General features: G+C 42.6%; 1 protein-coding gene across 13 annotated transcripts in view; it reads left to right on the forward strand.

Annotated features, from left to right (window-relative positions):
* The window catches only part of UTRN (utrophin), a 631,944-nt gene that overhangs the window by 517,558 nt on the left and 88,632 nt on the right, over positions 1-25,754 (forward strand). For all 13 annotated transcript variants that reach the window (XM_019488372.2, XM_014605522.3, XM_059713704.1 and 10 more), the window contains 2 exons: positions 14,740-14,801; positions 16,081-16,155. In XM_019488372.2, the coding sequence (XP_019343917.1) occupies positions 14,740-14,801; positions 16,081-16,155 (137 nt within the window). The remainder of the gene's footprint in view (positions 1-14,739; positions 14,802-16,080; positions 16,156-25,754) is intronic.

Raw genomic sequence — 25,754 nt, forward strand, 5'->3', positions numbered from 1 at the left:
AAACAAACAAGATATATATTTAAAACTCTGGTTTAATATGTCTTGTTTGTTTTATAGAAATACCAGGGCTAAGAGAAGCTAGTTACATTATGTCAATGTAAGTAGGTTAACTTTTCTGTAGGAACTGGAAATGAGCAGAAAAGGTTTTCCTGTCATAGATTACAGTATTTCAGATCTTCTAGTCTCCTGTATTCTAAGAACTTTGTCATTTATATGCAAACCCAGAAAGCCAAGGACATTTCTAAGGAATCTCTGATTGTGGTAAGGATGCATTAATCTGGGTGTCCTGCAACTCCGGAGGCATGATGAGTGTGGTGAATGTGGACGGTTGCGGGTAAGAGAACGTGCACTAGCATTCTATAAGTGTTTTGATAGTATTATAAAACAGGAACTATAACGTGCAGGTGAAAGAGGGTGCTATACAGCTGCAAGTGGGCAGTATGGGCAGTATGATAAGGTGGTCACTCAGTCCACAAAGTATATCCAGATGCATCAATATACATAGGTTATCACAGCTAATGCTCTATGCCTTCCTTGATTTGTTTCTCTCTTGTGAGAGCTGTATTATTTCTTTTTTATCATTTTCTGTCTTCTTTTTTATTATTATAAAGATTGGTCTTAATATTCAAGGTCAAAGCAATTTCACTTTACAAACAATTGTCCACTGAACCACCCAGACGGTTTTGTCCAGCTGTTTTTCTGTTGTCTTTGTGATGCATGCCACAGAAGTATTGCCTTGCTATTTATGTCCTAAAAGACTAGCAGAACGATGTTATGCATGACCAACAGTTTTATTTATTTTTGAAAAGCAAGCTGAAGCATGCCAGGCTCCTCAGTTGAGCAGACTTTCCTTGGCAGTGTCTTTATTTTCTTGTTGCGTACTGTCTCCAGATTTCAGAGTTGACAGCAGCAGGTACAAGAAATATAGAGTAACAGCAGTACTGATTCTTAATGTTGCCTTTCTGCAGGTTGTCAGACTGGATAATATTATTGTGATTTAAAAGTCTTTACAAACTTTGTTTCTTATTCAGACCTGGTTTAGAGAATGGAAGGAAACCAGTGGCGTTATCAAAAATATATTTAATGTAACAGATTAAATGTGCTCCGTTAGTTTAATTCAAGACAGTAATCAGAAAGGCTTAATGACTGTCCTTTACCAAGTGTGTGGAAGCTGTGCAAATTATCTCGGCACTTAATTTTTCTAATGATTTTCCTAAATTGTACCAAAATCTGCAGTTTAAATAAAATGCAACCTGGAGGTAATCTGCAGAGGAGACCAAGTTGCATCGTATTTCATCTTCCCTTATATTTCAAGAAAAGTTAAGTTTAAAATTTCTGTTCTAAGGAGATATCTTAAGGCACATTGCTCTGATGTTTCCTAGTAATTGGGAAGGATTTAATAAACTGAATATGTATTTGTGTGGGATGAAATAGAAAAACAAACTGATGAAGGAGGAGAATATGAGTATGATTTAGTGTCTGATGCCTTCTTGTCTAAATTATGACACTCAGGAAAATTAAGCTGGATTAACATTTAAAGTGCATTAGTTACACTGCATTAAACTACTGTGTGGTCAATTTTACTCAGAAGTAGAGTGGTTTTAATTCAATTTAGTTCAGTTTACTTTGGAAGTAAAGTAAATCTAAATCAAATTAAGACCACTTGATTTCTGAATCATTCAATTTATTTTTATTTCACTTCTTCAGGAAATAAAGCTACATTGAATTAAGGCCACTTTCATTGTAAGCAAGTGTGCCCATACGATGGTTTAATGCAGTTTAACTAATCCACTTGAAACTTACACCTTTAGTTAATTCAGATTAATTTATCCGAGTGCCTGTTTAAACAATATGTAAGGTATTCAGAAAATTACATTCTTATCTTTTGAAATGGGATGCTATAGTAGTACATACATTAGCATGATGTTTTAAAAAATGCATGCTCACAAGTTGTGTACCAAATGTAAAAATATCACTATTAAAAAAATGAAGGATATGAGATCAGAAAGTAAAAGGGAATACTCTGGTTTGCCATAGAGCTTTAAGGAGAGTGACACAATGATTAAAACATCCATTTTTTTTAGATAAGTAGCATTTGTTCCGTCTCCTGCCTGATGCCAGTGGTAACAGACATTTACGTGCAGAGACAGGAATGACTCAAAAGAAAAATGGGGTTGTAGCCTGCTAGCAAAATATGTCTCCTTCAGAGTATGGTTGCTTCCTTTACCTGTTTACTGACTTTTATGTGGAGGTCTTGACTCATTCTGGAGTTCTGTAAAGTACCTGATATATTTAAGAGCTGTTTCTTACTGGCTACTATGTAAACTCCTTTGACCAAAGGGTAACCAGGGGATGGAGTACTTTGAAAGGAAGTGAAAGTTCTTTGTTAGCAAGAAGATTCACACTACTTTCAAGCCCAGATTTATGGAGTACTTTGTGTTTCTATGCTCTGTACAATCAGCTGAAACTACATATGCAGTTTAGGCTGTCACTCTGTTTCCTCCACTTGTAATATTTTATTATGTAAAGCAAAAGCATTACTGCTGCCAGTTGGCATTTGATCTGTATAAGAATTTTTTCTTAGACCTTTGCTTTTCTGTCTGCATAATATTAAGTGGTAATAGTTTCAGAATTCTGCCACTTTAGGGGCTTCCAAAATTAGAGTTATTTTTTATATTAGAATTCAGTCAGTGATGTTTGAAATCAAACTCTTGATTAAACAGTCACTTGACAAAACTGTCTAGATGTAGTTGAAAAAAGTTGAATCTTTTTGTCTCCTGGACACAAGATTGTCCAAGAGACTTGGACTAATGAGCAGTATAGGAAAGGATGGAATGCTGGCCAAAGACCATTTCCTAATTCACTACTCCTTGTAATGGATGTTGTCATCAGTTTGAACAAAATGTTGCAAGAGACAAAAATTGATTTCTTCAAACAAGCATTACACAAAAAAAATTATAGGTTGTGCTGCAAAGATATGTGGGTTATAATGGATATTCTCTACAATTTTATTTATAACCATTTGAAGTGCACAAACAAGACACGACTGGCCTCTAAGAGAATGCAAAAAATAAAGCCTAATAAGAAACTCTACAGTCCTATAAAAAAAATTAAACAAATTTGGGAATTTGTATCCATTAACTTTTTTGTAAAAACTTATGTTGAGGGGTATCTACTTTTTGAAGGAAAAAAATAATGGTAAAAGGAATTTTAGGAGGAAATAATTACCCTTGTACTTCTCAGTGTTGTTAACCACCACTCCTCATGCTTCAGCTTTCTGCCTTTTCAAAATTTATTAGGTATTTATATTGTCTAGAAGAACTATAAAGGAAATGAGAGGGGAATAAAGTGAATTCAGTTCAATGTAGAGTATCTTTATAAGATGATCATGAAAGTGATTTAATACCAAAATTTAGAGTTAGACTAGTTATGTTTATGTGCTCTTAAAAAGGACACATAATCACCCAAAACATAACAGTTCCATTTTATCACTTTCTATATCACATGTAATATTACAAGGTAAGGAATAGATACCTTTGCTTCATTATTTTTCAAAGCTTCTTTCAGAAAAACAAATCTCTCTCTTCTGAACCTAGTTATACATCAGTGTGGGAGAAAAATCCATTAGCCCTGGACATTATTTCTCCTACGGCTGGCTCCATCCATAATCCTCTGTAAGTGTAGAAAGAAAAAATAATATTCAAATTTCTGCCAGAGACCACACAGATATTTACTTAGTTACCAATTATTGCACTAATCTTAATTTTCTGTTTAGGAATTGTTGGTAGTGCTTTTCATCAGAGTAGCTGAACAGATATTAGTCTGTCAATGACTGAAATGCAGCCACCCTTATAGTTCACAATATCAGCTGCCTTACAGCCAAAACTAGTTTCAGAAAGGAACTGAAAAGATATTGTATTCATCTGAAGCTACATGGAAAGCTTAGGCAGGCAGGTTGCAATAGATTCAGCCTTTATGTAAGCACATAAGAAGTGCCATACTGGGTCAGACCAGCAGTTCATCTAGTCTAGTACGCAGTGGCAAAGAGTGCACACTTTAGCAAGAGAGCTTTGAAGTGGATATATTTAGAGCAGTGGTACTTAACCTTTTTGGCCAGGAGGCCAAATAGGATGTCCATGACCAGAATCTGGCTGATAGTCCTGATCTGGCATGAGGTAGTCACAGCAGGGCCCCATCTGGCTACACCGAGGATGGCAGGGGGCAGCCTGGCTCCAACCTGGCCCTGTGGGGGGGAAGAGGATGTGGCCCAGCCCCATGCAGAGAAAAGGGGGTGTGGACCAGCCCCACAGGGGACAGAGGGGAGGGAGTGTGGCTCAGCCCCATGGGAGAGAGGGGATGTGTCCCACACCCACAAGGGAAAGTGGCTTGGACTTTGCCCATGGGAAGAAGGGGCATAGCCCATTTCTGCGGGGTGGGGAGGAAGCATGACTCAGCCCCAGCCTGGCCCTTTGGGAGAAGGAGACTTGATCTGACCCTGCAGGGGAGGAAGGAGTCTTGAGCTGGCTCCACAGCGGAAAGGGGTCATGGCCAAGCCTCCAGCCCAGGAGGACAGAGGCATAGCCCAGTCTTATCCAGCCACAGGAATGGGGGGAGGCCTGATTTGGCCCCAACCTGTGCAGGACATGGGGGTTGGAAATTTGGTAGTGGGAGAGGGTGGCCATATTTATTGCCACCACTTCCATACCATCAAATTTCCTGATCTGTGGAAATCCTCAAGGGCTGGATACCTATGGCTCTGAGGGCTGCATTTGGCCTGCAGGCCAGAGGTTGAGCACCCCTGATCTAGAGTTATCTATTCCCTATTCAACACCCTCCCTAGCATCCACCGTTATTGGTTTAGAGATGCCAAAGGGAACATCTCCAACTGTTCTGTTCAATAGGTATTGATTGATCTGTCAACCATGAATTTATCCAGTTCCTTTTTGGAATCTGGTGGCTATGCTGTCTGCCTCCAACACCTCCTGTGGCAATGAATTCCACAAGTTAACTATGTGCTGCATAAACAAATATTTTCTCTTGTTAGGTTTACATCTGTCACCTATTAAGTTTGGTGGGTGTGCCCTAGTTCTAGTATTCTGGGCTGACTGGCTCAAGAGGGCACATGCGGGGGTGCTCCCATGTATACCCCACCATACCAGTAAATCCTCCCCCACAAATCCTACAACCACATCCTCCCCCACTGACAATCACACAACCCACAAACACAGTACCCACTCATACCCTCCCCCACACTTCCCACAAATCCCACACTCCTCCCCACATGCACCCTTCCCCCACACACAGACCCACAGGACTCTGGGGGGAGCCCTTCTCACTGCTTTTTGCACACACCCCACCACAGGCACTCACACCCCCCCTTCAGGCACCCTCCCTTCCACATACCCCATACCCACCCCCACATACCCACCCACACATCCCCACAAACACCCCATACCCATCCAGCCACATTCACACATACCCCCACACCCTCCCCTACACCCCACATACACAATCATTCTCGCACACGCACACACACACAGCCCCCGACAAATTCCATACCCATCCACCCACCCATACCCCCACTCCTCTCCTCACCCCTTGCAGTATACAGGAGTAAGACTTCATTTTGAGCTATCATTCAGTCACCTTTATATACATGATGCAAATGCACACAAATCAAGAGAGAGAGAGATATTTAATAAAATTAAAATATGTTATTGTTAATGTTTGATTTTTAGTATGTAATTTGTTTGGTGTTTTTTCTGGTTCCAAGATGGCAAACCCCCTTCCCAAAACGAGTACTTCTGGGGCAAGGGGAAGGACTTCCAGTGGCAAAGATCAGGAGTTAGGGGCAGGATTTCTGGTCCCAAGATAGCAACCAAGGTGTAGGGCAGCTGTCAAGAGGTGAGGCTACACTTGCTGCTCTAGACAGCTCATCAAAACTCTTTAAGTGTGCCTCCATCCAAAATAATTGCCTGCCCCTGGGATAGCTGAAGTCTCCCATTATTATTGTTTGTTCCATTTTAGCAGCTTCTCTAATCTCCCTGAGCATTTCATAAATACCTTTATCTTCCTGATCAGGGGGTTGGTAGTCCAATCCTAGTTCTTTTCACTCAAGCATGGAAACCCGCAGGGATTCTATGATACTTTTCTTTTCAGGTAAGATTTTTATACTGTTACTGTCTGTACTATCCTGAACATACCATGCCACTTCTCCACCTGTACATCCTACTCTGTCATTCTTATATAGTTTGTAACATGTTAGGACAGTATTCCCTTGATTATCATCCTTCTACCAAGTGTGTGAGATGTCTATGATGTTGAAATCACTATGAGCAGAAGCAATTACATGCAATTTATTCTAAATCCAAGACATGCATGATTTTTTGAAGTATGCCGTTCATTAATTCAGTTAATTAATACAAGACCAATCATGTCTTGTTTGTGCACTTCAAATGGTTATAAATAAAATTGTAGAGAATAACCTGTTTGTTATAACCTTATCAATTTTATTCCTTTGTTTGTTTTACACTATACAGAATACATAAATCTATTTATTCTCAGATACTGATATGCTTGGTCAAATGTTTGTCATAAACATTTTTCCTGTTTGAATATTATATTATATTTTGTGTCAGTAGCTTTTGGTGAAGAATACAGCATACTTTTGGGTAATAAATGAGCTTTGTGAGACCAACAGAAAAAGCACTCAATATCAAAAGAACTCCTCTGTGATTAAGTCAGTGAAACAATACCGTGCTTTCTTACTTCACTGGTGAGGAGGGACCTATCACATAGCTTGCCTTTGTGACTTCTATTGGCATTACTATCCTGCAGATTTACTTACCATATTTACTCAAATGCAGAATGAAGTTTTTTTTCTCCAGTCAGCATGGCAGGAAAAGCCCCTTGTCTTATGTTCACATACATGGGAAACTCATTAAATACGTTGTCTGACATCAAGTTGCTGACAAATTGCTCAGTAATGGAAACCACCTGTGAAGTTTAAGTGCAGCCAGTAGGCCTGTGCAATGCGGCTACTATTCACTTTGGATTGAGATTCGTCTGATTTGGGGTACAGTGATTCAATTTGGTGATTCAAAGCACTGTCCTTGTTCGATTCTGCCGAATCTGAATCAGCGAGGCCCATCCCCAGCCCACTCCCAGCCTGACAATGGCTGCCCTGCCCACCCCAACTCCCAACACTTGGAAACCCACTCACCCTGGATTAATGGGGTGCTGCTGGGGGGGGGGGTGATCCCCACTCTGCATGGGCCTCCTGACCCCCCCTGCTCCCCCATCCCCCCCATGGCTGCCCTGCCCACCCCAGCTGTGGCCCTTTAAGGAAAAAAAAACTGAGAAAGACCCTAGACTCACCATTCCTGCTGGGTGGGGGGTGATCCCTGCTGTCCCACACCATGTGGGGGGCTCTGTATGTGCCCCCCAAAGCCCCGAGGCTGCTGCAGGAGCGGTGAGTCCCGGGGGTTTTCTCAGGTTTTTTTTCTTTTTTTCTTAAAGGGCTGGAGCTGGGGTGGGCAAGGCAGCTATTGGGGGAGCAAGGGGGGGCTGGGGAGCTCATGCTGAGCATTCCTTGCACGAGCTTCAGGGGTCTCAGTGCAGTAGATGGTGACTCCTTCCCTGCATTCGCTGCAAGAGACCTTATTCCTGCCCCAACCCTCCTCCCCTGCACACAGGGAGCCATGTCTGGGCTGCGGGTTGTAGCAGTTCCCCTGTCCAGCACAGCCTCACACCACCCAGCAAATGCACCTGCGCCTCCAGGCCCTGCCTCCCCCCAGGGCTTCTGGTGGGCTGGAGCAGTCCCCTGCTCTTCTAGTCCAGTGCTCCCTCTGGCACACTGAGCCTGCCTCTCCCCTGGGTGCCTTCTCACTCATAGAGAAAACCACAGGAGTCTCTCCCTGGTCCTGCGTCCCCCTCTCCTGTGCTCACCCAGCCACACAGGGGCTTGTAGCAGGGTCTTCCCAGGCTTGGAGTCTCCTGACAGGCAGATGCTGTTTTGTGCCTGCCCTGGCAGAGCTCCAAGGGGGATGAGAGGAAGAAAGGATCCACTGTTTCTCTCCAGTGCAGCCTCTAGCAGCCACCTCTGCAGGGCTCCAACAGGGGCTTTCTGAGGGATGGCCATGGTGAGGTCCTTTTCCTGGCTTCCAGCCTGTCTTTATTCCCTTCTCTCTTCCCTTTGTTCTCCTTTTCCTGGGAAAAATGCTCCCACTTTCAAACAAGCCCTCTCAGCCAATCCCAAGCCAAGACTCTTCCCAGGCTTTTGCTAATGTTCTTCTCATTCAAACCCCTGCTGGGCTTACATCACTTCTCCCACTTCATAGAGGGCTACCTCCAGAGCAGCTTCACTCACCCTCAGTAGTGTCCCTCCTGGGACAAAACCTCTCTCATCTCACACTGTCCTTCTGCAGGGGCACCCTTCCTATCCCTTCAGGTGAGTACAATTTTAATAATGCTGCTACATAGAGGAAGTGGAAGGTCAGATGACAGGAGTCAGCCACTCAGGTATTAGTGAGTGGGCAAAGAGTCAGGGACTAATGGAGGCTTTAGGCAGGGTTTATTCAGCCTCTGGAAACAGAAACAGGCTGTGCTGGTCAGACTAAGGCCAAAGCCTTAGACTCGAGGATGCAGTCTTTGTGTTGGGGCTTTCATTTTGTTTATACTACAGTGGTATAATTTCAGCAAACAAGATTTGTTACGTTATGCTGTTGTAGCTTCTATTATCTTCTGATAAAAGTAGATAGCTTTTTTTCCCCTTAGCTTTTATAGCAATATCTAATGAATCAGCTACTGCTACCTTTGCAAAGGAAAAGAGTGAAAAAAATAGTTTTCTTCTTTCTGTCAAGTTGCCAAATGGGTGCATGTTCATTTAGCATGTACTGACAGACTAGAAAGAAGAGTTTTGGCCTAGTAATATTGTTGTTTGATGTTTCGTGTTTGAAATAGCCAGTCATTTGTTTTTTTTGAAATCTTGGATTAATTTGTGTGTAATGAAATAGTTTCATGAATAGGGCAAAGTATGGTGTAGTGCGGTAAACAGGCTCCTGAGTACTCATTTTACTTTTTAGCAGCACAGTTTCAGGTTACAAGAGTGTTGGTTGTAGCCATGTTGGTCTAAACACATAGGCATACAAGGTTCTCCAGGTTAAGTTGTTGTGAGTAGTGTTGGTAGTATGCTACATTAAGACTTCAACTGAGTTTTGGGATCTGTGGCATTGATTTTACAAAAATATCTTAAAATGTCACAAATGATGTGCAGGTGATATTTCTTTTTCTAGGGCTAAGATTCACTGCTATGAATCCCATTGAAAATATAGAACTTTTCCCTTTGTAAATCTCTTGTTTCTAGTTCTGCAGAGAAAATATCATACTTTAAGCCACTGGGACAGGACTAACTGATATCTGCTCTGTATCCTTGATCCTTGCAATTTGGGAAAGAAACAGTGCAATATTTGGGGCAATGAAGGAAATATTCTACAAGTGTTTTGTGCTTCTTTGCTAAGGGTGATTGTTCAAATCTGTTCAGAACCTTGGAGAGATCCATTAGCAAGTAGATGAGATGGTTAAAGGCAAGTGATAAACTCTTCATATAAACATCACAAAACACTACCCGGATATTTTTTTCAGTCAGCTCCAGAACATGTAGAAATTTTCCAAATTCCAAATTTTTGAGAAGCAGCATTACTATATTTTCTCTGTTTTCACATCAAGCTCTGATTCTCTCAAGGAAGGCATTCAGACTCTGTTTTAAGATAAAAATTATAATGTAGGTTTCTCCATCACTTAATTTGTTAGCATCACCAAATTGTCTAAGTTTTGTGTGTGGTGTCTGTGTGGAGAAAACTGTGACTGTTTGCTAGTTATCATCTGGTCTCAACAGAATTTTTATAGTTAAGGAAATAAATAGTTCAAGGAGAATGTAAATTCAATTTTACTGTGATTCATTCTGGTTTTCTTGGTTGTCAGGAGCTTATTTCCTGCATATTTTCCTTCCTTATTTACCAGAAAAGCAGTGGTCCTTACTGCAGCCATAATGAATGTACTGTGTATATCAGGACAGGACAGGGATTTATGGCTTGAATACACAGAAAAGGAGTCATCAGGGTGCAGGAAGAAAGGTATTCCTTTACCTGCATTTCCATGTTATTTGTGCAGGAGACTATTCAGTGTTACTTTCTAAGCACACTTTTCATTGGCTAATCTAAACTGCCTCAGGTTGTACAAGACCACATCAGACACTAGTGTGCATTTCCCTCCTCACCTCCTACCCCCAGCTATATGGCCTTTGGAAAAAAAAAAATGCAGAGAAGAGCCAGCCAGAGAGTTTAGCTAGAAGGAGCAGCTGGAGAAACAGCCGAAATATAGACCTTTAGCCACTGAGAGAACTCTTTTATCATTTTGATCAGGGTTTTCTCTGCCCTGTGCTCCCTGGCCCTTACCCTCTTCTTCCATCTTCATCTCATCTTCATGCCACACGTGCCCATTTTACCCTTTTCCTCCCTGCCCTTTTCCTATCGTAAGCAAGCCTGCAACCTCAACCTTCCACAAAAAATTCTGTGGAACTAGAATGAGGTTTTCTCACTCCACTTGTGTTCTTCCATCACTCAGTGTTTTGCTTGTGCTGTAAATATTCTCAGGCAAAGGACCAGCTGTTCTTTGTTAGTATAGCATCTAGCATAAAAGCAGCCCTCATTCTTGGTTGGCCTTGAGGGTCCATGGCAATAAACATGATCATTAATAATGAACCATTGTCGTTCTGTGGAAGTGCAGTCAACTGAGAATGTGTTCTTTCAAATCTGTTGACAAAAAACTCAGTTATGAGCAAAAAAACAACTGCATATGGGAAAAAATAACCACCCTCTTCCACTCAAAGATTTGTCAGTCAAAGTTACACAAGATATTTTTGGCCTTTAGTTTTGAAATGTTTGAATATTGTAACGCTACACAGAAAAGATGGATCTCATGTCATAAAGCTGCTTTATAAAGCAAATCAACTGGAAGCAGTTTATCTTTCTTGCCTGCTATTTTGGACCCATAGAATGATTCCTTTGACTGACATTCTTATTTGTTGCATGTTAAGCTTACCTGCACATGCATTTATTCTTTCTGTGAAATTCAATTTGTGTGCACATAAAAGGGCTCAAAATATTATGAAAGTATTATTATCAGACACAATTTTTTAGTGGGAAATAGCAATGTTGAAGTTGGTGCTTTTCTTTTTCCTTCCTCATTAATAGTAATGAGACTCAAGCAAATAGGAACAAATGGAGCAGAAGTTGGAAGTGTTCTTTTGGTGGGTAGAAGGTAATATGGGGTTCAGCCAGGACCATCTCTGCTGACCTAACCACATCAGACCCAGAACTGAGAAGGGGAGAGCCTCCCCACGTCCACTCTAAAGGTATTAGGACACTAGCGTGCATTTCCATCTCCCACCTCCTACCCCAGATTATGTGGTCTTAGGAAAAAACTGCAGAGAAGAGCCAGCCAGAGAGTCTAGCTAAAAGGAACAGCTGCAAAAACAGCCAAAATACAGACCTTTGTCCATTGAGAGACCTCTCTACAATTTTGACTAGGGTTTTCTCTGCTGTGTGCTCCCCTGCCCTTATTCTCTCCCTCCATCTTCATCTCATTTTCATGCCACACTTGCCCATTTTGCCCTTTTTTTCCGTCTTGCTTTGCTACCCTTCCATCACTTACTATTTCGTTTTTCCCATCATGAGCAAGCCTCCTACCTCAGCCTTCCACAAAAACTCAGTTATGAGCAAAAAATAACTATATGGGAGAAATAACCACCCTCTTCCATTCATAAAGCGTTGTCAGTCAAAGCTGTATTAAATTTTTTTGGCTTTTAGTTTTGAAATGTTTGAATACACTCTAAAGAAATGCAGTTCTACATGTCAGAAATTTCCCAAGGAAGTTATTCTTGCTGAAATTTATAATCCAAATTTCAGACCTACAAAGGCAATGTACAGACATTCACTTTTTTCTGGGCAAGTCACTGTCTTCCTGGTAGAAACCATAATTGTAGAGATATTCAGGATATTTCTCCCAGAGCAAAAATGGCAGCTCCAGAAGAAAAATAACCTGGGAACAACTAGGGTTAAATCACTCCCAGGAAATAGTTTGTCGCTTACTGGACTGTTATGCTCCCCCCGACCAGGGAGCAGAACACAACACCCTTCATAAACTTGTACTGTGCTTCAGGGCAACACAAACTGACCCTGGGCAGTCTAGGTCAGCCTGTCAGGGATGCCCCATACACTGCTGCCATCTGTCTCCAGACTGAAGGAGCCAGTAGAGCAAGCTGAAATGTAGGCACAGAGGCCTCCTGGCTGCACATTGTCAGCACTGCACGCTTTCTGTTCTTCAGGGACCAAGTATTCAAATATCTGTTTAGGCATCTCCAGGTTAGTTTTTCTACCAGGAATACAAACCCAGGAGAATTCTCCCAGATAATTTTCACATGTGTACACAGCCAAAGTACATCATGGGAACTGTATTATGTAACTTTTAAAAATGGGATGAATGGACTGTAAGGTACATAGAAAATTGGGTGGATCATCAGGCTCAAAAAATAGAAATCCATGGCTTGATGTCTAGTTGGCAGCTGGTATTAAGTGGAGTGTCCCAGGGCTTGGTCCTAGGGCCAGTTTTATTCAATATCTTTGTCAATGACCTGGAAAATGGGATGGAGTGCACCTTCAGGAAGTGGTGGGGTGGAGAGTAATAGATACACTGGAGGGTAGGGCTAGGATTCAGAGTGACCTACACAAATTGGAGAATTGGACCGAAAGAAATCTCATGAAGTTATATAAGGACAAGTACAAAGTCTTGCACTTAGGACAGAATGATCCCATGATCCCATGCAAGCTGGGGACTAACTGGCTAAGCAAGAACTCTGGGGAAAAGGACCTGGGTGTTACAGTGGACAATAAGATGAATGTAAGCCAATGGTGTGTCCCTGTTGCGAAGAAGGCTAACAGTGTACTAGACTACATTAGTAGGAGAGTTGCCAGCAGATCAAGGGAAGTGATTATTCCCCTCTATCTGGCACCGGTGAGACCACATCTGAAGTGCTGTGTCCAGTTTTGGACACCCCCCCCCCCCCCACTACAGAAGGGATGTGGACAAATTGGAGAGAGTCCAGTGGAGGGCAATGAAAATAGTTAGGGGGCTTGGGCATATGACTTATGAGGAGATGTTGAGGGAGCTGGGCTTATTTAGTCTGGAGAGGAGAAGATTGACAGGGGGTTAATTTTAGCCTCCAACTGTCTGAAGGGTGGTTCCAAAGGGGATGGAGTTTGACTGTGCTCAGTGGTGGCAGATAACAGAATAAGGAACAGTGGTCTTAGAAATGGATGTAGCTTGCTTGTAAATTTAGGTTAGATACTAGGACAGACTTTCTCCATAGGAGGGTAGTAAAGCACTGAACAGGTTACCCAGGGAGGTTGTGGAATCTCCATCTATAGAAGCTTTGAAGACCCAGCTAAACAAAGCTCTGGCTGGGATGATTTAATTGGGATAGCCCTAGTTTGAGCAGGACCAGGTGACCTCCTGACGTTTCTTTTAGCCCTAATTTTCTATGGTCCTATGAAAATAAAAAATAACTTGTCTCATTGAAGTACAAGAAGCAAAGCACCTTAAAAATAGATTGTTCAGAAATAAAATACACGCTATTCTTAATAGTTGTTTGGTACATTCTGTAGTGACCATTTTACTTATTCTTATTTGCATTTGTGGACTTTCAAATTCAAATAAAAACAAAGATTAAAGAAAGAACATGTTTTTTGTGCTTCAGTATGTATTTGGTAATCTGGGATCATTTCATGTTCAATATGACTCTGCCAATTCTTAGTAGAGATGTGAAATTTTCAGTTTTAATCTCTAGTATAATTATTTTTAACTAATCTAATTCAAATTATACAAAGTTTTGTGTGTCAAGAATATATCATCATTTCAACAGGCTTAAAGCTCATAGTTAATATAGAGAAATAGAACCACCACATGACTAATACAAGAGAAAAAAAATGAGATTTTAGTGGGCATCAGGTAAGCTGCGTTTTAACCACATGGCTGCATACATGAAATCTTGATGGATTAAACCAGAGATGTTAAATGGTGGATTAAATAGCTGTACTTATTATATCATCTTCTGTTGAGAGCATAAATGCACAGAGTCATTTATCCTATGATAGTCGATACTTACAGGTTTAAGAGGCTGAAAGGTGATTTAGCACTTCATTAAATATGTTACAGAAAAGTCATAAAATCAGAGAAAAGTCATGTCACATATCCTGATATTTACTAATTTTAAATGCATAGTTAGACCTAAAATAAAAATCCTTCAAATTTTACAAATTTGTTGCCCTTAGTAGGGAAATTTTGCAACTTTACCATATCTGCCCTTCACTTAGCTTCAGAATCTGAGTGCAGCCAATATGGTAAGAGAAAACTGACAAAAGCAGGAGTTAAAAGGGCTCAGAAACAGGAAGCTAAATAAAGGAAGGGAGGTCATGTTTGTTATCTTGTGATCAGAAACATCAAGGAATTGTTGGTTATTTTGTGTTCAGAAACATCAAGGAATTGGATGATTCAGACTTTGTATGTTGATATGAGCTAGCAGGGTTTTTTTATCACTCCTGCATATAGTCATGTTTGTATATGTGTGTGCATTGGAATGATTTCTTTCTTATCTGAAGCTCTGCTTGTCTCTCTCTCTTATAGTCACCAGACGCAGACGACTTGTTGGGATCATCCTAAAATGACTGAACTCTTCCAGTCCCTAGGTGAGTGCTCTTCTTGACATGAATGATTTTATGGAGTTTGTCTTAATAGGATGAATAAAATGCCCAATTTCTATTGAATAGAAGTGCCTGAGTTTGTCAGGTACTTGTTTATCTAATCCAGGGGTGGCCAGCCTACAACATGTGTGCCATAAGCACCCTCTGTGTGTGGCATGTAGTGGATCAAGGGAGGGGACAGGCAGCACAGTGGCAGATGGTGCAGAAAGCAGAATAGCAGATTGATTGTGGAGAACAGTACAGAGCAGAAGGCAGAGCAGCAAATGAGGTAGCAGAAGGGGATAGGAGTGGCACTTAGGCGAGTGCAGGGTATTGCACTGATTTGTGATGTGTGCATCAAAAAGGTTGGCCCCCACTGATCTAAGCATTTTTTCCTATGTGGTTGAATATTTAGTGCCAAGAAACATGTTGTCTTTGTCTGTCTATGTTGTTTTTCAACAAATAGGTTTAATTGAATAGAATTAATTTTACCCTTTCATGTAGTATGTTATTTTATTTCAGTTCTGTTGTAATCAGGGACACAAAACCCTGTGTTTTCATTGTCTCAGAGCCTGATAACTAGTAACAAAAGCCTGTTTTATGTATTAGGAAAGCACTGAATTGACAGTATACCTGTATAAGCATCTGCATTTGATGCAAAATATCCCCTCAGGCATGCAAGGATAAAATACTATTAAAAAAGAAAAGATACTATTATACTTAACAGTTTGTAAAATTGAAAATTACCTGATTCTCCCTCTACCAGTTTATATACTGATGTTCCCATCTTTGAGGTGTTAACAAGTGATTGACATTATGGAAATAATATCAGATAACATGACATTATGGAAATGTTGGCTTTAGAAGACTCAGGTTAAACTTCAGCACTGCATTACTATGATCTTGGTTGCATCCATCACCCATCCTTCATCTGTACTTTCTTTGATTATACTGTGAGATAGCTCTAGTCCTCATGCTTCTCTGGAAAACACCGTAGTGCATGTATGTCAGTGTAATGATGCCTGCATTTCTGGTGTGCCTGTCCCACTGACATTAAAAGGAGTCTTTCAGTTGACTACCAGATAATTTAAACCAGGTCCAAACTTCATGCCTTGGGCTTCAATGTTATATTTTCTCCTCTTCTGCTAACCCTTATTTTTAATGTGAATTTAAGACCAAACTTTTGTTTGAATATTATATGTCAAAATAGTCTTACAGACAGGCTTCATTTTCCTTGCTATTGATCCTTCTTTAGAAACAGCTAACATTTTTTTGTGTATTTTAGCTGACTTGAACAACGTACGCTTTTCTGCCTACCGTACAGCTATCAAAATCCGAAGACTGCAAAAGGCATTATGCTGTAAGTTTATCCTTCAGAACTAATTAATCGCTCTGTACACTACTTGCAGAAAGGAGGGTGGGCCCAGTACTAGAGCCACTACTGGTAAACAAGAGGTCAGAAGTCTCCTTGACAGTTTGTCATTCACACCGTAAAATGACAGCATTGATTGTCTGTAGAATATGTCACTGCTGTGAATTAAATATGGGTAATGAAAGAAAAGGAAGGACAGTTTGGTCAAATGAGCTAAGTTGACTTGGCATCTCCCTTGATTTATATATTTGAAAGCAACATGAAAATAAATACTTGACTTTTGCAACGATATCCTGGCCCCAGGATAAATCGATACTGTGCAGTAGCATATGAGCCTTTCTGTGATCCTGAACCAGAATACACGAAGTCCAAAAGGGTGTTCATCTATATTGAGAGAAAATAAACCTCCCTGTTGCAGTGTTCTCCACTTAGAGATTTAGCCTTTATACTAAAACATTGGCCTGTATGGGAAAGGACTCTTTCCATGTTAGCTTTGGGCACAGCTGAGTGTAAGTTGTCCAAAGTTTGGGTAGGGGTGAAGATATTCAGGTCTGTGCGCTTGGCTTAGGTGAGAGGTCTGCAACATTTTGGAGCTGGGGGGGGAGGGGGGAGGGGAGAGGAGAGGACTTTAATAGAACTTAGTTCTGAGCACAGGCTGCTTCCAGCCAAGCCCATACTTCCACCATCACACTGGGTGCATTCACTCTTCTGCCCTGCAGTGCTGTCGCCACTGCTGCTCTCTGCTGCCAAGCTGATGCCTGGGCAAAGCTCCCAACTGCAGAAGTCCCTTGCTGCTGAAGTACCTCAGAAGCCCCTTGACTCTGTGGGCTGGATAAAATGGTACTTTGGGCCATAGGTTGCTGACCTCCATCTTTGGCCATTCTCTAACCTCCTTACTTGGGTTTGCTGTCAATTTTTCTCAGAAATAAAAGGTTCTTTTACTACTGCTAATGTTACTGCTACCAAAGATAATAGTTTGTTTTTATTCTGTGGCTTTTCTTCTGCAATATCAAAAGGAAAAAAAAAAAGCACATCTAGGGATTTTGGTTGGTTGGGTTTTTGGCTTGTCCTCCTCGTTCAGAAGGCTACATTAGTTTCTTGACCCCCCCAAACTTTATAGGTTTAAAGTTCTCATCTGAGTGGCTCACTAATGAACACAGGGCCCTGCTTTCTTTTGTGATTGATCTGTCCACTCTATGCTCCTTCTTTATTCTTGTCAATAATCAGAATAAAAGAACATAATTCTCTTAGTAATTCTCAGTAATAATAGATGGAACTGAGTCAACATGGCACTTGGTGACCAGTGGCATCCCTCATTGTTCAGTACTTGCACTGGTGCTTTTTAATATATTCATTAATGACTTGGATTTGGGTGTTAAAAACAAATTGGCAAAGTTTGCAGATGACACCAAATTATGGGGGACTGTGGTCATGCTGGAGAATAGGCTGGGGATACAGGCTGACCTGGGCAGGCTCATAAGGTGGGCGAATCAAAACCTGATGATGTTCAACACCAAGAAATGTAAGGTGCTACACCTGGGGAGAAACAACCTGCAACATGCTTACAACCTCAACAGTGCTACACTTACCAGCACCACAACCGGAAGAGACCTGGGGGTCTTGGTAGACCATAGAATTAACATGAGCCATGAATGTGATGCCAGCAAAGCAAATAAAACACTGGCATGCATCTATTAATGCATCTCAAACAAGACTAAGGATGTACTCATCTTATAAATCCCACTTGGCAGAGTTTTAAATGTATAATCATAGAAAATTAGGGTTGGAAGGGACCTCAGGAAGCCATCTAGTCCAACCCCTGCTCAAAGCAGGATCAGTCCCAGTTATATTATCCCAGCCAAATTTTTCTAGCTTTGGGGTCTTAAAAACCTCCAGGGATGGAGATGCCACAACCTCACAACATGATCTCAGCAAAAAAAGAAACATACACAGCAGCAGTTTTAAGATAGTTAAAACAGTTTGAAAACATTACAGTTTTCCACTGGTTGAAGGCATGCACTTAAAATGGATTAGTTCAGCCATACTCTGGGCTTTCCTCAGTGATGTTAAGCTCCCACAGAGCGGCATCTGGGAGCATTGCTTCTGTTATCCTCTGCTTGATTAGGAAACTTCATCCCCATCTTGTTAGACAATGGTTTTATCCTGATTGTCAGTTCTGGCTGGACCTCAGCAATGCTGAATGTTTGAATGTGATGCTTGTAGCACTATAAAAATGCCATCTACTATGGAAGGCTGCAATATATCTCTTCAGCAACACAGGTTACCATGGGCCTCTCAAGCATCCCCTCGTGTAGCATTTTAAATTAAGGCCAGGATATTGACCTTGAAAAACCTCCATAACCCGGTCTTAGGATAGCCAAAGGATTGTCTAAAACTCCTGGATGAAAGCCATGGTTAACTATTATGCTCCTCTGGCACAATGGATGGTTCTGAGACTGGAATGACTCCTTCTGGTTTCTAGGGATCACCACAGCCTTAACTTTTTTTGAAGTGAAAGGACTGCTTATTTAACCTTGCCTTCTCAGGCACAAATACATAGCAACACACTGTATATATTAAAAAATAAAAACTCAAACCAAGCCAAAACAAGACATTTTTCTGTACCTGATTCTCCTAGTGGGAAGAACATGAAGGGACAAATTACACACAACTGGTTTCCTTGCTTAGTGAATTGCTGGAAAACACTTTGATGTTACAGAGATGAGCAGATAGTAAGAAATTGTGCAGAATAGAATGAAACTTAATTCAGATTACTTTTAACAAGCAATAAGAAAGAACAGTGTTTCCTTCCAAATCCTGAAAAGTGGAGAGATGCAATAGCAGCAGTATTTAGCCCTTTTTCAACTGCAGACCTTGGAGTGCTTTGCCAATCATTAAAGTATTATCATCAAGTATTATGATGGGGAAACAAGCCATGAGAAGTGAAGCGACTTGTCTGAGGTCACCCATCAGACCAGATCAGAATGAGAACTCTTGTATTACAGTTCATTCTGCTGTTTAGTAGTCGATACAGTGTCTCATGAGTGAAGACTGAAAATCCCCCTTGTTTCTGCCTGACATCTGAAGAGATTTGTTAACTTAATTGTACATGCATATTAGATAATGAGTTCATTTAAGGTATTAAGAACCCATGAAGGGAACAGATAGCTTAGAAAGATGGTGCTTGTTAAAGCCATAAAACAAAGCATCCTAAAAAAGTTCAGTTTCTAAACCCTGTTTTTTGTCTCTTTCACTGAAACTCCTTACTCATTGGTGTGATTTTATAGAGGCCTGAAAAAAAATATAATAAATGCTGTTCTTTCTGTCATTGCCTGCTTACAGATGCTCATCTCCTAGCCAAAGGTACAAGATGTAGTTTAATTCCCTGTGGCTATAGCAGTTGGTATTTCTTTTGTACTCATGGGATCACTGCTCAGATAAACAAAGCACAGCATCTGTAAGCACCCCTGTTATGCAAGTGGGGTTCAAAAAAGACATACAGAACTGTGCTTTTGGTTTGTCTCTTGTGTAGGCAGGGGTGAGAAATGAGTCTGCTGTGCTTCTGACTCACCACTTGAGCCAGCCTGTCATTTGAAAATAAAAAATCACTTCTCATAATTTAAATGTGGACTGTTTATTCTAAAGGTGTCTGAATGTAGAATGCTTCAGAAAGGCTTATGTCTGGCTTATGCACGAATGCAAAGAAAGTGTCAAATAGAATCACTAGAAATAGAGGTCATCACAGACTGGTCAATGTGACAAATTGCGGTCAGAGCATGTATGACTGAGAAGAAGGCCTTTTTGGGAAGAAATACAAGGACAAAACTGAAGTGAGAACCTTAGTCCCACTTGTTCTTCATAGACTTTGACTTTGAAATGTGAATAGGTAATGTGGCAGTAGTAATGTAATCAGATTAATTAATATGTAAGTTCAGCGCTCTCTTGGAATTCAAATTGTAGGTTTCTGTTTCTAGTCTGCGCTATCCATGTAGAGGGAGAGAGTGGGGAGTAAGAGCAGAGAGCTTCCTAAATTCTGTTTGCAGCCCTGCTGCAGATTCACTATGTGATTTTGATCAAGAAACTTAACTTCTGTGTACCACAATTTACCAAACCATGAAATGCATATAGTAATTCTTTCAGGGGTGTACTTGGCAGAAAAGGACAATTTTCTTGCCATTTTCCAGTTGGTCTAATAAAAGGTATCATTTTGGAACCAAGAGTTCTAGTTTTTTGTATGTCTTATAGTAATTCTTAGCACTTGTATACGTTCCCAAAAAGGTGGCATTTAATTGCCAGTAGAGTTGTAATTGACACACAGTGAAGACAGGGACCGACCTACTAGTAGCTAAGAATTGGTGCAGTAGCGTGTGCCTGGTGGGGTACATTCTGCAGACCATGATTAGGAGATCTCCAATAGCATAAAACATTTTTCCCCTAACTTATTGGCAGTTAGTTTAATATGAGCCAGCAGTGTGCCCCTGTTGCAAAGAAGGGTAGCAGCATGCAGGGCTGCATTGGTAGGTGTGTTGCCAGCATATCAAGGGAAGTGATTATTCCCCTCTATTTGGCACTGGTGAGTCTGCATCTGGAGTACTGTCTGCTACAGAAATGATGTGGACAAATTGGGGAGTCCAGTGAAAAGCAACAAAAATGGTTAGAGGGCTGGGGAACAGGACTTATGAGAAGAGGCTGAGGGACCTGGCCTTATTTAGTCTGGAGAAGAAAAGACAGAGGGGGGATTTAATACCCACCTTCAGCTACCTGAAGTGGGGCTCAAAAATGGATGGAACTAGACTGTTCTCAATGGTGGCAGATGACAGAAAAAGGAGCAATGGTGTCAAGTTGCATCAAGGGAAGTTTAGGTTAGATGTTAGGAAAATCTTCCTTAGAAGGTAGTAAAGCACTGGAACAGGATGCCCAGAGAGTTTGTGGACTCTCCGTGCTTAGAGGTTTTGAAGACCTGGCTAGACAAAGCCTTGGCTGGGAAGATCTAGTTTGTAATGGTCCTGGCCTTGAGCAGGGGATTGGACTACGTTGCCTCCTGAGGTCCCCTCTAACCCTAATTTTCTGTGATTCTGCTCTGGAAAGGGAGGTTTCTTTCTTTTTTTAAGAGCAAACAGGTAGAATAATACTTCTTTGTATTCTGCTTTTTGGGAGGTAGATTTTGATAGATTTATTTTTATAGTAAATAGAACAGTTTGTTTCCTACAAGAGTTGCACAGGTACTTGCTTTTTTTGTTTTCTATTATGTGGGGTGCATGAGGTGGGGAAGGAAGCATTTTTTTTACCCTGTTTTGTGGCTGGGCAGGAGGAAAGGAGCCTGCAGATCCATTCTGTTAGATATAGGGGTCTACCTAATTCATGGGGGATGCCCCCCGATTTCATGGTCTGAGAGCGGTGTTGGTCACCATTTTCATGGTGGAGTGCAGCACCCTCTCCCACGTCTCCGATTGGCTGAGGGGCCTTGGAAGTTCCACCCCTCCCTGAAGATTGACAGATATCCATCTGTTAATCTCTGAGGAGAGTGGGGACTTCCAGGGCCCTTCAGCCAGTCAGAGGTATGGGACCCTCTTGCAGATGGCCATCTGTCAATCTCCAGAGAGGGGCGGGACTTCTGGGGCCCTCTTCATAGGAAAAGCCCACCATGCTCTGCCGCAAAAATTTTCCTCCCCTTCCCCCCTCCCCCTCCCCTATGCTTCAGGATGCCAGGGCTTCTCACCTCTGTTTTCAGCTCCTTTCCCCCACTCCTCCCTATCCAGTTGCTGTTCATTTTATAGCTTTTTCACAGGAACCAGGCTTTTTCACGGGGGACTTACCTAATTTGCGATTTCCACAAAAATTGCAATTTTTGGTAGGTCCTTAGTTATATACTAAGAGTACTTAGTTATATCTTTAGAGTACTATGAAAAGGCCTCACTTTGGTATTGGGACTCACTGTGCTAGGATATAAATATGTATTGATTCTGGATTGTGCAATTTTCTTATTCTTGTAAGATGCACTTGAACTCAACTCAGGGAAATGTTGTTACTGATAACAAGAAATAAACTATACCAGAAGGGGAAAAGAGAATCCTTTTTCAACCAGCATTCGGTCATGGGGCCTCTGCAGGTGATTTTGAATTAAACCACGTACGTAAGAACTCTAACTCTAACAAAGGCTGGCGAACACTGGAGCTGACTGCGCTGCCAGAATGTGTGTCAACATCCTCTAGCCTGGCTTTCCTGTGGGCTGTTGTCATTTACAAGGTCACAACTTCACAGGAGTGCTTTACTACAAAACCACAACAACTTTGAATTCACCATTAGCAGCAGCATGCTGTCACTTGCTCCTGAGCCAGATGAGCACATAAGCTTGAAGCATGCAGAATGGCTCTGCTTATGTTTATGGCTTTCTTTCAGGAAAGCATCCATAGTATAGAAAGGAAAGATGTGTGAGCCTCATTCAGTTAATTGGATGGTTAACGAGTCAGTCTTTACGCATGTTCCTGTCATTTGGCAAGACTCAAACTGGGGCAGTGAAAATTCACTAAAACATATGCTGTATTATGGCCATAAGCCACCATGAGCACTTGAATGTGGTTAAACCTTTCCCTATCTGGATACAGGCTGTTACTTAAAAGCTTTTGGGAACGGGATTGGCAAGAGATTGGCAGTGCCTTTCTATCTCCTGCTCCCTATCTATGACATATTGTAGGGATTTGATAGAAGGCTTTCTGGCTGTGGTGTGTGAGAGAGGGCAGAGTTAAATGTTCTTATAAGCCCTTTTAGACGCTTCCTTCCCCTCTGCCCTCCCCCCCCCCCCCCCCCCTTAATTCCTAATGTGAGGCTAGGATTTCCTCAACATAATATTTGTTATACAAGAATAATTTACAAAATCAATTATACTGTGTCTGACAATAGAAACAACTTCCTGATGACCTAATATACCTCAGTATAATCAGCCAGATGACCAGTGCAGAATATTGGGAAGCTAGAAATTCCTTTTTTGCCACACCCCGCAAGCTATCAATACAGCTCAATGGCATGAACTTTGATCCCATGTATACTTCATTAACTTAGTCTACATACATTTTTAAGTGCATTAAATGTGCTGTCCTTTAAGTCTGTTCTATTCTTTGTTATATCAGGTATCAGGTCAAAAGTGGGACTCTTTCAGCATCCTAAATACTGTTGATTAATTTGCATGAGCATAGCACTTCAAGTCTTGGAGACTGAAAAATAGTTGCTGTATCTGCTTGCACTGAAATTTTCAATGTAAAGCCCTTTGTGTTAGGAAAGTCCAACTGCAAGTATCTCTACTTTAAGCCAAAAAAATGTTTGTTTTAATACTGAGGAGGTTTCATTTACCAACACATCAAGTGCAATACGTACTGTAGTGTTTTAAAGAGCACCTGTTATGAGAATTTTGAGTTTTGACCCATACTTTCACACCCAATGGGTATGAAAGAATGACATGATCTTAAACAGTCTTGGACTTCATGGGTGCATCCAGATGAGCATGCACGTGCATCTTGAAGCATCTCAAACCCCTTTGAGACATGGCAAGACACATGTGCGGGAACAAAAAAAGTTCCCTGTGCTGCATATTTACAGCGCGGGGGCAAAATTAGACTCCTAGATATCCAGGGGTTAAAAAAAAAAATGCACCGTGGAACGGCGGGGCAAGGCACAAGTCAAGACCATGCCTGGAGACAATCCGGGAGTCGGTCCTCCAGGAGAGAGGCTCTGGTTTCTGGCCAGAGCATCTCTGTGGTGCTCCTGCTGCCCCTGGCGCTATCAAGGGTAAGTTAGGGATGTGGAGTGAGTGGTTTATGGGTATGGCTGGGCGTGGTTGGGTGCGAGGAGTGGCAGGAGGATGTCAGGAGGCTGTGGGGAGTGGTGGGGGATGTCAGGAGGTGTTGGGAGTGGAGGGGGTTGTTGGGAGCTATGGGAAGTGAAGGGGGATGTCGGAGGGTGTGGGGAGCAAGGGGAGAGGATGACCCATATGGGGGTGGGTTTGTGGAGGGTCTTGAGCAGTGGCTGCCACATGCCTGCCCCCCTGCCCGGCTCCTGCAGCAGTGGTGGCAGCAGGCAGCGTGGCTGTGGCTCTGCTGCAGGCACAGCTGGTGGCAATGCTGTGCTGTATGGCTAGTGCATGGTGTTGGATGGGCCGCAGCAGGTCCATTCAACATGTATGGATCCCAGGTCACACAGCGGTGTGTTGCTGCCACCACAGCCCAGCTTGCCCGCTGCTTCCAGCACCGTGGCCACTGAGTGGGGTGGGGGCAGGCATGTGACAGCCCCAGAGCTGTCCCTAGGGGTGTGTGGGGCCCAAGGCATATCAGCCTGTGTGGGGCCAGGGGTTGGCAAGCGACGGGGTGGTGAGCAGCCAGAGCGTGGAGCCAGTGAAGTGTGGCAGCCACAGCAGAGCTGGTGGTGCGTGGTGGCCACAGCAGAGCTGTGGTGCCCTCCAAAGCAGGGGCAGTGGCTCACTAGCCCAGCTTTGCACTGGAGTGGGATGCACAGCTCCAGGAGGTGTGGCTTCTGTGCAAACACACGCTAGCTGTGCGGCCCGGGCCAGATTGAGCTGGTGGGGTGCATTTTCCAGGTGTGCCTGAGCCTCATGGAAAATGCACACCACTGGCCCGACCCAACCCAATCTGGCCCAGGCTTTGCATCTAGTGTGCATTTGCACAGGAGCCATGCCTTCTGGAGCCACACGTCCTGCTCCAGTACAAAACTGGGCTAGCGAGCCACACTGGAGTCAGTGCGACATGAGGTGCCCGCAAGTGGCGCCAGCCCCTGGGTGACACTGGTGAGAGGTGCCAGTCCCTGACAAGCAGCACAGGCAGCCCCAGCTCTGAGCTGCTCAGGGACATGCTGCGAGGGGCTGGCAGCAGCAGACTGTGAGCACCCCACTCACACTGTTGCTGCAGGGGGTATATTGTGGGCCCTGCATGGGGGGGCTGTGACCCTGCAGGGTGCCTGGGACCCTGTGGGATGGGGGAGGAGGGCCTGCGGCCCTGCAGGTTGGTTAGGACCCTGTTGGGGAGGGGCTGTGGTTCTGCAGGGGGGGCAGTCCATGTGCTGTGTGGTGGGACTACCCTGTGGGGGCCAGGGGACCAACCCCTCCTGAGCAGCCCCCAACAAGGTCTCCCCACATCCACAATCCCCCCACAATTGCCCCACACCTACCCATACATCAGCCTGTATCCCCCTCCACACCCCTTCCCACCCCACTCCTGCAAACCCCCCATCCCCCCATCACACAGCCATCATGTGAGAAGAAAACCAAAAGCACACATCAAGCCATATAGATATTTAGAATTTATTTTATTTCAAATTGCTTCCAAATTGCTTTAACTTTGTAAATATATCAATAAAGCATTGCCCAACTGATCTCTCTTTCTCTGAGTGTGATATGTATAGTGGTCTTTTGTTTTAATTGTGGAAGAACATGGATTTCGGGGTGTTTTAAAAAAATGGATTGGGGATGCTGCTGCAGCAATCCAGCTGGCACAAGTGGCTAGTGTCCCCAGATACCAATTGGTCAGGCCCACAGGTGCTGGCCCCAGGCTCTAGCTCCCCCTGTCTGCAGATCCGGGAGG

The sequence above is a fragment of the Alligator mississippiensis genome, chromosome 1, assembly GCF_030867095.1.
Source record: "Alligator mississippiensis isolate rAllMis1 chromosome 1, rAllMis1, whole genome shotgun sequence".
NCBI classification, from domain to species: Eukaryota; Metazoa; Chordata; order Crocodylia; family Alligatoridae; genus Alligator; species Alligator mississippiensis.